We start from the raw sequence: 10,000 nt of genomic DNA, 5'->3' as shown, positions 1-10,000 counted from the left end.
TCTAGGTGAGTGGCTCTACGTTCTGCTCTCTCTTCTACTCTGTTCTGTAGTCTGGAGGCAAGGGGAGACAGCTCAGAGAGACCAGGTGGGGTATACTGTCGGCAGGGCAGGGTACAGACAGGGCAGGGTACAGACAGGGTTAGGTACAGACAGGGCAGGGTACAGACGGGGTTAGGTACAGACAGGGTTAGGTACAGACAGGGCAGGGTACAGACAGGGTTAGGTCCAGGCAGGGCAGGGTACAGACAGGGTTAGGTCCAGGCAGGGTTAGGTCCAGGCAGGGTTAGGTCCAGGCAGGGTTAGGTCCAGGCAGGGTTAGGTCTAGGCAGGGTTAGGTCCAGACAGGGTTAGGTCCAGGCAGGGCAGGGTACAGACAGGGTTAGGTCCAGACAGGGTTAGGTCCAGACAGGGTTAGGTCCAGACAGGGTTAGGTCCAGGCAGGGTTAGGTACAGACAGGGCAGGGTACAGACAGGGTTAGGTCCAGACATGGCAGGGTACAGACAGGGTTAGGTCCAGACAGGGTTAGGTACAGACAGGGTTAGGTTAAGACAGGGCAGGGTCCAGACAGGGTTAGGTCCAGACAGGGTTAGGTTAAGACAGGGCAGGGTACAGACAGGGTTAGGTCCAGACAGGGTTAGGTTAAGACAGGGCAGGGTACAGACAGGGTTAGGTCCAGACAGGGTTAGGTCCAGACATGGCAGGATGGTGGTAGGGCAGGTTACAGACAGGGTTAGGTCAAGGCAGGGTTAGGTACAGACAGGGTTAGGACCAGGCAGGGCAGGGTACAGACAGGGTTAGGTCCAGGCATGTTAGGGTAGTGGTAGGGCAGGGTACAGACAGGGCAGGGTACAGACAGAGTTAGGTCTAGGCAGGGCAGGGTACAGACAGGGTTAGGTACAGACAGAGCAGGGTACAGACAGGGTTAGGTCTAGGCAGGGCAGGGTACAGACAGGGTTAGGTACAGACAGAGCAGGGTACAGACAGGGTTAGGTCCAGACAGGGTTAGGTCCAGACAGGGTTAGGTCCAGACAGGGTTAGGTCCAGGCAGGGCAGGGTGCAGAAAGGGTTAGGTCCAGGCAGGGCAGGGTACAGACAGGGTTAGGTCCAGACAGGGTTAGGTCCAGACTTGGCAGGGTAGTGGTAGGGCAGGGTACAGACAGGGATAGGTCCAGGCATGGCAGGGTAGTGGTAGGGCAGGGTACAGACAGGGTTAGGTCCAGGCAGGGTTTGGTACAGACATGGTTAGGTCCAGGCAGGGCAGGGTACAGACAGGGTTAGGTCCAGGCATGGCAGGGTAGTGGTAGGGCAGGGTGCAGACAGGGCAGGGTACAGACAGGGTTAGGTCCAGGCAGGGCAGGGTAGTGGCAGGGCAGGGTACAGACAGGGTTAGGTACAGACAGAGCAGGGTACAGACAGGGTTAGGTACAGACAGGGTTAGGTCCAGGCAGGGTTAGGATCAGACAGGGTTAGGTCCAGGCAGGGCAGGGTACAGAAAGGGTTAGGTCCAGACAGGGTTAGATACAGACAGGGTTAGGTACAGACAGGGTTAGGTCCAGGCAGGGCAGGGTACAGACAGGGTTAGGTCCAGACAGGGTTAGATACAGACAGGGTTAGGTACAGACAGGGTTAGGTCCACGCAGGGCAGGGTACAGACAGGGTTAGGTAAAGGCAGGGCAGAGTAGTGGCAGGGAGGGTAGTGGTAGGGCAGGGTAGTGGCAGGGAAGGGTAGTGGTAGGGACAGGGTAGTGGCAGGGCAGGGTAGTGGCAGGGCAGGGTAGTGGCAGGTCAGGGTAGTGGTAGGGCAGGGTAGTGGCAGGGCAGGGTAGTGGTAGGGCAGGGTAGTGGTAGGGCAGGGTAGTGGCAGGGCAGGGTAGTGGCAGGGCAGGGTAGGGGCAGGGCAGGGTAATGGTAGGTAAGGGTAGTGGCAGGGAAGGGTAGTGGTAGGGAAGGGTAGTGGCAGGGAAGGGTAGTGGCAGGGTAGTGGCAGGGCAGGGTAATGGTAGGGAAGGGTAGTGGCAGGGAAGGGTAGTGGTAGGGCAGGGTAGTGGTAGGGCAGGGTAATGGCAGGGAAGGGTAGTGGCAGGGAAGGGTAGTGGAAGGGCAGGGTAGTGGCAGGGAAGGGTAGTGGCAGGGCAGGGTAGCAGGCAGGGCAGGGTAGTGGCAGGGCAGGGTAGTGGCAGGGCAGGGTAATGGCAGGGCAGGGTAATGGTAGGGAAGGGTAGTGGCAGGGCAGGGTAGTGGTAGGGCAGGGTAGTGGCAGGGCAGGGTAGTGGCAGGGCAGATTAGTGGTAGGGCAGGGTATTGGTAGGGCAGGGTAGTGGCAGGGCAGGGTAGTGGCAGGGCAGGGTAGGGGCAGGGCAGGGTAATGGTAGGGAAGGGTAGTGGCAGGGAAGGGTAGTGGCAGGGAAGGGTAGTGGTAGGGCAGGGTAGTGGTAGGGCAGGGTAATGGCAGGGAAGGGTAGTGGCAGGGAAGGGTAGTGGCAGGGCAGGGTAGTGGCAGGGAAGGGTAGTGGCAGGGCAGGGTAGAGGCAGGGCAGGGTAGTGGCAGGGAAGGGTAGTGGCAGGGCAGGGTAGTGGCAGGGCAGGGTAGTGGCAGGGCAGGGTAGTGGCAGGGCAGGGTAGTGGCAGGGCAGGTGGCAGGGCAGGGTAGTGGCAGGGAAGGGTAGTGGCAGGGAAGGAAGGGTAGTGGTAGGGCAGGGCAGGGTAGTGGAGGGGCAGGGTAATGGCAGGGAAGGGTAGTGGCAGGGAAGGGTAGTGGCAGGGCAGGGTGGCAGGGAAGGGTAGTGGCAGGGCAGGGTAGAGGCAGGGCAGGGTAGTGGCAGGGAAGGGTAGTGGCAGGGCAGGGTAGTGGCAGGGCAGGGTAGTGGCAGGGCAGGGTAGTGGCAGGGCAGGGTAGTGGCAGGGAAGGGTAGTGGCAGGGCAGGGTAGTGGCAGGGCAGGGTAGTGGCAGGGAAGGGTAGTGGCAGGGAAGGGTAGTGGCAGGGCAGGGTAGTGGCAGGGCAGGGTAGTGGCAGGGCAGGGTAGTGGCAGGGAAGGGTAGTGGCAGGGCAGGGTAGTGGCAGGGCAGGGTAGTGGCAGGGAAGAGTAGTGGCAGGGCAGGGTAGTGGTAGGGCAGGGTAATGGTAGGGAAGGGTAGTGGCAGGGAAGGGTAGTGGCAGGGTAGTGGCAGGGAAGGGTACAGGCGTGGTAACGTCCAAGTGCACTTGACTGTGTCCTTCTACCAATATAGCTCAAATAATGTGGCTATTTATATGCTCATATGGTCTCTTTTCTTCCTGGTACAGTACTTTAAGGACACTGGGTTCCAGTCCTTTTCCCCAGGGGTTTGGTTTGGCATGTTGTGTCTCCACTGTGACAGGAACTGTGGCAAACTTAAAAACCTAAACTTACAAACTTGTTAAGCTTCTGTAACCAAGCTCAGAGAGTCAACGAGAGAGAGAGAGAGAGAGAGAGAGAGGTAGAGAGAGAGAGAGAGGGGGGGGTTAGATAGGGAGAGAGAGAGGGGGGGGGTTTAGATAGGAGAGAGAGAGAGAGATACAGAGAGATAGAGAGAGAGAGAGAGGGGGGTTTAGATAGGGAGAGAGAGAGAGAGGTTTAGATAGGGAGAGAGAGAGAGGGGGAGAGGGAGCGGGAGAGAGAGAGAGGGAGGGAGAGAGAGAGAGAGAGAGAGAGAGAGAGAGGTTTAGATAGAGGGAGAGAGAGAGAGTTTTAGATAGGGAGAGAGGGAGAGAGAGAGAGAGAGGGGGAGCAGGAGAACACACTGTAAGAGAACGTGAGCGAGAGAAAGAGAGAGGTGGTGGTTGTGGATAAAGGATGGCAGGGTGTGTCAGCCCCCTCCCTCTTCTGATGGTGCAGAGCCCCTGCAGGCACCACAGTATATCTTGGAGGTAATATTGGGACTCTGGGGGGGTTGACAGATTGACCGCATTTGTCACATTCCCCCCATCGCCTTAATTGCGCCGGCATCTGCTTGGCTTTCTCATTCTCTCTCACTCACTCCCTCCTCTCCTCCTCTCTCCTCTCCCTTTCCTCCATTTCTCTTCTCCCCTACCTCCTCCTTCTCCCTCTCCCTTTCCTCCCTTGCTCATCCCTCTCATTCTTCTCATTCCTCTCCCTTTCTCCTCTCCTCTCAACGCTCTCCTCCTCTCAACCTTCTCCCCATCTCCTCCTCTCTTCTCTTCCTTCCCCTCCTCTCTTCCTTCTCCTCTTCTCTCAACCCTCTCCTCCTCTCCCTTTGTCCTCCCCTCTCAACCGTTCTCCCCCTCTCCCCTCCTCCTCTCCTCCCGTTAATATCAGGGGTCATGCTACAGGTCAGCTCTTGGGCCCTTGGGTCTTTAGGTAATCTGGGTGGGAGATAATACTGAGCCAACCCCACTTCTGAGTGTTATGTGAAACCCTGTAGATGCAATCTGTGAGGAATGGTCCCCTCTTCTCTTTCTATCTGACCTGTTACCCTCTGGGGGAGACAGAGACACCTGGATGGTGGAAAAGGCTTTACACACACACACACACACACACACACACACACACACACACACACACACACACACACACACACACACACACACACACACACACACACACACACACACACACACACACTAACTAACTAACTTCCGGCGCCGACAGAGATGGCCGCCTCGCTTCGCGTTCCTAGGAAACTATGCAGTTTTTTGTTTTTTTTACGTGTTATTTCTTACATTAGTACCCCAGGTCATCTTAGGTTTCATTACATACAGTCGAGAAGAACTACTGTATATAAGATCAGTGTCAACTCACCATCAGTACGACCAAGAATATGTTTTTCGCGACGCGGATCCTGTGTTCTGCCTTACAAACAGGACAACGGAATGGATCGCATGCAGCGACCCAAAAAAACGACTCAGAAAAAGAGGGAAACGAGGCGGTCTTCTGGTCAGACTCCGGAGACGGGCACATCGTGCCCCACTTCCTAGCATTCTTCTTGCCAATGTCCAGTCTCTTGACAACAAGGTTGATGAAATCCGAGCAAGGGTAGCATTCCAGAGGGACATCAGAGACTGTAACGTTCTGTGCTTCACGGAAACATGGCTCACTGGAGAGACGCTATCCGAAGCGGTGCAGCCAACGGGTTTCTTCACGCATCGCGCTGACAGAAACAAACACCTTTCTGGTAAGAAGAGGGGTGGGGGTGTATGCCTTATGGCTAACGAGGCATGGTGCGATGAAAGAAACATACAGGAACTCAAATCCTTCTGTTCACCTGATTTAGAATTCCTCACAATCAAATGTAGACCGCATTATCTACCAAGAGAATTCTCTTCGATTATAATCACAGCCGTATATATCCCCCCCCAAGCAGACACATCGATGGCTCTGAACGAACTTTATTTAACTCATTGCAAACTGGAAACCATTTATCCGGAGGCTGCATTCATTGTTGCTGGGGATTTTAACAAGGCTAATCTGAAAACAAGACTCCCTAAATTTTATCAGCATATCGATTGCGCAACCAGGGTGGAAAAACCTTGGATCACTGTTACTCTAACTTCCGCGACGCATATAAGGCCCTGCCCAGCCCCCTTTCGGAAAAGCTGACCACGACTCCATTTTGCTGATACCTGCCTACAGACAAAAACTAAAACAAGAAGCTCCCACGCTGAGGTCTGTCCAACGCTGGTCCGACCAAGCTGACTCCACACTCCAAGACTGCTTCCATCACGTGGACTGGGACATGTTTCGTATTGCGTCAAATAACAACATTGACGAATACGCTGATTCGGTGTGCGAGTTCATTAGAACGTGCGTTGAAGATGTCGTTCCCATAGCAACGATTAAAACATTCCCTAACCAGAAACCGTGGATTGATGGCAGCATTCGCGTGAAACTGAAAGCGCGAACCACTGCTTTTAATCAGGGCAAGGTGTCTGGTAACATGACCGAGTACAAACAGTGCAGCTATTCCCTCCGCAAGGCTATCAAACAAGCTAAGCGTCAGTACAGAGACAAAGTAGAATCTCAATTCAACGGCTCAGACGGCCTGCAACGGAAACATGCGGTCTCTCCTTCACTGCAGCCGAGGTGAGTAAAACATTTAAACGTGTTAACCCTCGCAAGGCTGTAGGCCCAGACGGCATCCCCAGCCGCGCCCTCAGAGCATGCGCAGACCAGCTGGCTGGTGTGTTTACGGACATATTCAATGAATCCCTATACCAGTCTGCTGTTCCCACATGCTTCAAGAGGGCCACCATTGTTCCTGTTCCCAAGAAAGCTAAGGTAACTGAGCTAAACGACTACCGCCCCGTAGCACTCACTTCCGTCATCATGAAGTGCTTTGAGAGACTAGTCAAGGACCATATCACCTCCACCCTACCTGACACCCTAGACCCACTCCAATTTGCTTACCGCCCAAATAGGTCCACAGACGATGCAATCTCAACCACACTGCACACTGCCCTAACCCATCTGGACAAGAGGAATACCTATGTGAGAATGCTGTTCATCGACTACAGCTCGGCATTCAACACCATAGTACCCTCCAAGCTCGTCATCAAGCTCGAGACCCTGGGTCTCGACCCCGCCCTGTGCAACTGGGTACTGGACTTCCTGACGGGCCACCCCCAGGTGGTGAGGGCTGATCCTCAACACTGGGGCCCCACAAGGGTGCGTTCTGAGCCCTCTCCTGTACTCCCTGTTCACCCACGACTGCGTGGCCACGCACGCCTCCAACTCAATCATCAAGTTTGCGGACGACACAACAGTGGTAGGCTTGATTACTAACAACGACGAGACGGCCTACAGGGAGGAGGTGAGGGCCCTCGGAGTGTGGTGTCAGGAAAATAACCTCACACTCAACGTCAACAAAACTAAGGAGATGATTGTGGACTTCAGGAAACAGCAGAGGGAACACCCACCTATCCACATCGATGGAATAGTAGTGGAGAGAGTAGCAAGTTTTAAGTTCCTTGGCATACACATCACAGACAAACTGAATTGGTCCACTCACACAGACAGCATCGTGAAGAAGGCGCAGCAGCGCCTCTTCAACCTCAGGAGGCTGAAGAAATTTGGCTTGTCACCAAAAGCACTCACAAACTTCTACAGATGCAGAATCGAGAGCATCCTGGCGCGCTGTATCACCGCCTGGTACGGCAACTGCTCCGCCCTCAACCGTAAGGCTCTCCAGAGGGTAGTGAGGTCTGCACAATGCATCACCGGGGGCAAACTCCCTGCCCTCCAGGACACATACACCACCCGATGTTACAGGAAGGCCATAAAGATCATCAAGGACATCAACCACCCGAGCCACTGCCTGTTCACCCCGCTATCATCCAGAAGGCGAGGTCAGTACAGGTGCATCAAAGCTGGGACCGAGAGACTGAAAAACAGCTTCTATCTCAAGGCCATCAGACTGTTAAACAGCCACCACTAACATTGAGTGGCTGCTGCCAACACAGTGACACTGACTCAACTCCAGCCACTTTAATAATGGGAATTGATGGGAAATGATGTAAATATATCACTAGCCACTTTAAACAATTCTACCTTATATAATGTTACTTACCCTACATTATTCATCTCATATGCATACTGTACTCTATATCATCGACTGCATCCTTATGTAATACATGTATCACTAGCCACTTTAACTATGCCACTTTGTTTACATACTCATCTCATATGTATATACTGTACTCGATACCATCTACTGTATCTTGCCTATGCTGCTCTGTACCATCACTCATTCATATATCCTTATGTACATATTCTTTATCCCCTTACACTGTGTATAAGACAGTAGTTTATTAATTGTTAGTTAGATTACTTGTTGGTTATTACTGCATTGTCGGAACTAGAAGCACAAGCATTTCGCTACACTCGCATTAACATCTGCTACCCATGTGTATGTGACAAATAAAATTTGATTTGATTTGACACACACACACACACACACACACTCTCCTCCTCTCTCAACCTTCTCCTCCTCCTCTCAACTCTCTCCTCTTCTCAACACTATCCTTCTCGCAACCCTCTCCTTCTCTCGACCCTCTCCTTCTCTCAACCCTCTCCTCTTCTCTCAACCCTCCCCTCCTCTCCCAACCCTCTCCTTCTCTCAACCATTTCCTCCTCTCAACTCTCTCCTCTTCTCAACCCTCTCCTCCTTTCTCAACCATCTCCTCCTCTCAACACTCTCCTCCTCTCTCAACACTATCCTTCTCTCAACCCTCTCCTTCTCTCAACCCTCTCCTTCTCTCAACCCTCTCCTCTTCTCTCAACCCTCTCCTTCTCTCACCCCTCTCCTCTTCTCTCAACCCTCCCCTCCTCTCCCAACCCTCCCCTCCTCTCCCAACCCTCCCCTCCTCTCCCAACCCTCTCCTCTTCTCTCAACCCTCCCTCCTCTCCCAACCCTCCCCTCTTCTCCCAACCCTCCCCTCTTCTCCCAACCCTCCCCTCCCTCCCAACCCCTCCTTCTCTCAACCCTCTCCTTCTCTCAACCCTCTCCTTCTCTCAACCCTCTCCCTCCCAACCCTTCCTCTCCCAACCCTCAACCATTTCCTCCTCTCAACACTCTCCTTCTCTCAACCCTCCCCTCCTCCTCCCAACCTTCTCCTTTCTCAACCATTGCCTCCTCTCAACACTCTCCTTCTCTCAACCCTCTCCTCCTCTCAACCCTCTCCTCCTCTCAACACTATACTTTCTCAACCCTCTCCTCCACTCCTCCTCTCAACACTCTTCTCAACCACCTCTCCTCCTCTCAACACTCTCCTCCTCAACCCTCTCATCTCCTCTCAACTCTCAACACTCTCCTTCTCTCAACCCTCTCCTCTCAACCATCTCCTCCTCTCAACACTCTCCTTCTCTCAACCCTCTCCTCTCCTCTCAACTCTCAACACTCTCCTCCTCTCTCAACCCTCTTCTCCTCTCTTCCCTCCCCTCCTCCTCTCAACCCTCTCCTCTCAACCCTCTCCTCCTCACAACCCTCTCCTCTCAACCCTCTCCTCCGCTCCCTCTGTCCTCCCCTCTCAACCGTTCTCCCCCTCTTCTCCCGTTAATATCAGGGGTCATGCTACAGGTCAGCTCTTGGGCCCTTGGGTCTTTAGGTAATCTGGGTGGGAGATAATACTGAGCCAACCCCACTTCTGAGTGTTATGTGAAACCCTGTAGATGCAATCTGTGAGGATGCTCCTTCTATCTGACCTGTTACCCTCCGGGGGAGACAGAGACACCTGGATGGTGGAAATGGCTTCTCTCACTCACTCACTCACTCACTCACTCACTCACTCACTCACTCACTCACTCACTCACTCATGCACGCACGCACGCATGCACGCACGCAAATAGCTTTACTCAGTGTTCTTTAACTCTCATCTCCTCTCCGTTCTCAAACATCCAGAATATGCATATTCTTTTCCCTTTGGAACTCCTCAGCAATGGTGAAAACATCTATATTTTTGAGGGTGGGGGGGGAAGGAAAATGTTTTCTTAAATTCCCTTCCTTGGCTTGCATTACTAGGTGGTCCCTTGTTACTTGGAGTGAAATGTATAAATCCAAGCCTGTGTCTAGACATTTTCCAGCTCTGACTTTAGGTTGAAAAAGTTCATGTCTAGCCAGTTGATGCTGAAGTCAGGTTCTGCTGGTGAGTCCAGCAGCGGCTCACACCCTATACCCTAAGTAGTGCACTAATATTGAGAGTCGACTCTCAACGCTCTTAGGGTACGTCCCAAGTGGCCTCCCAAATGGCACCCTATTTCCTGTATATTCATATACATATATAGGGAACAGGATGCCATTTGGTACACAGCCCGAGAGGGTTGACTTCTTATCTCATGCTGCTCTAACTTCAACACCAGGGAGGTCAGAACTGAGGAATCCAGCTTTTATGGTCCTGACTCTTAAAATGTTACACCTTGACATGACCCCGTCTCTCTCGCTCTCTCTCTCTCTTTTTTTTTTCTCTTTCTCTCTGTCTCTGTCTCTCTCCCTCTCTCTCTCTCTCTCCCGCTCCCCCTCTCTCTCTC

The 10,000-nt window shown here is 53.2% G+C and overlaps 1 protein-coding gene across 1 annotated transcript in view; it reads left to right on the top strand.

Moving 5' to 3' along the window:
* Window positions 1-10,000, top strand: part of LOC135517686 (A disintegrin and metalloproteinase with thrombospondin motifs 6-like) — a 121,766-nt gene that overhangs the window by 32,054 nt on the left and 79,712 nt on the right. The window contains exon 8 of the mRNA XM_064942200.1: window positions 1-5. This exon is cut by the window's left edge and continues 39 nt beyond it. Within this exon, the coding sequence (XP_064798272.1) occupies window positions 1-5 (5 nt within the window). The remainder of the gene's footprint in view (window positions 6-10,000) is intronic.

This window comes from Oncorhynchus masou, chromosome 28 (assembly GCF_036934945.1).
Source record: "Oncorhynchus masou masou isolate Uvic2021 chromosome 28, UVic_Omas_1.1, whole genome shotgun sequence".
NCBI classification, from domain to species: Eukaryota; Metazoa; Chordata; class Actinopteri; order Salmoniformes; family Salmonidae; genus Oncorhynchus; species Oncorhynchus masou.
Note: the sequence above shows the minus strand (reverse complement) of the source record. Positions and strands in the feature narration are given on the sequence as shown.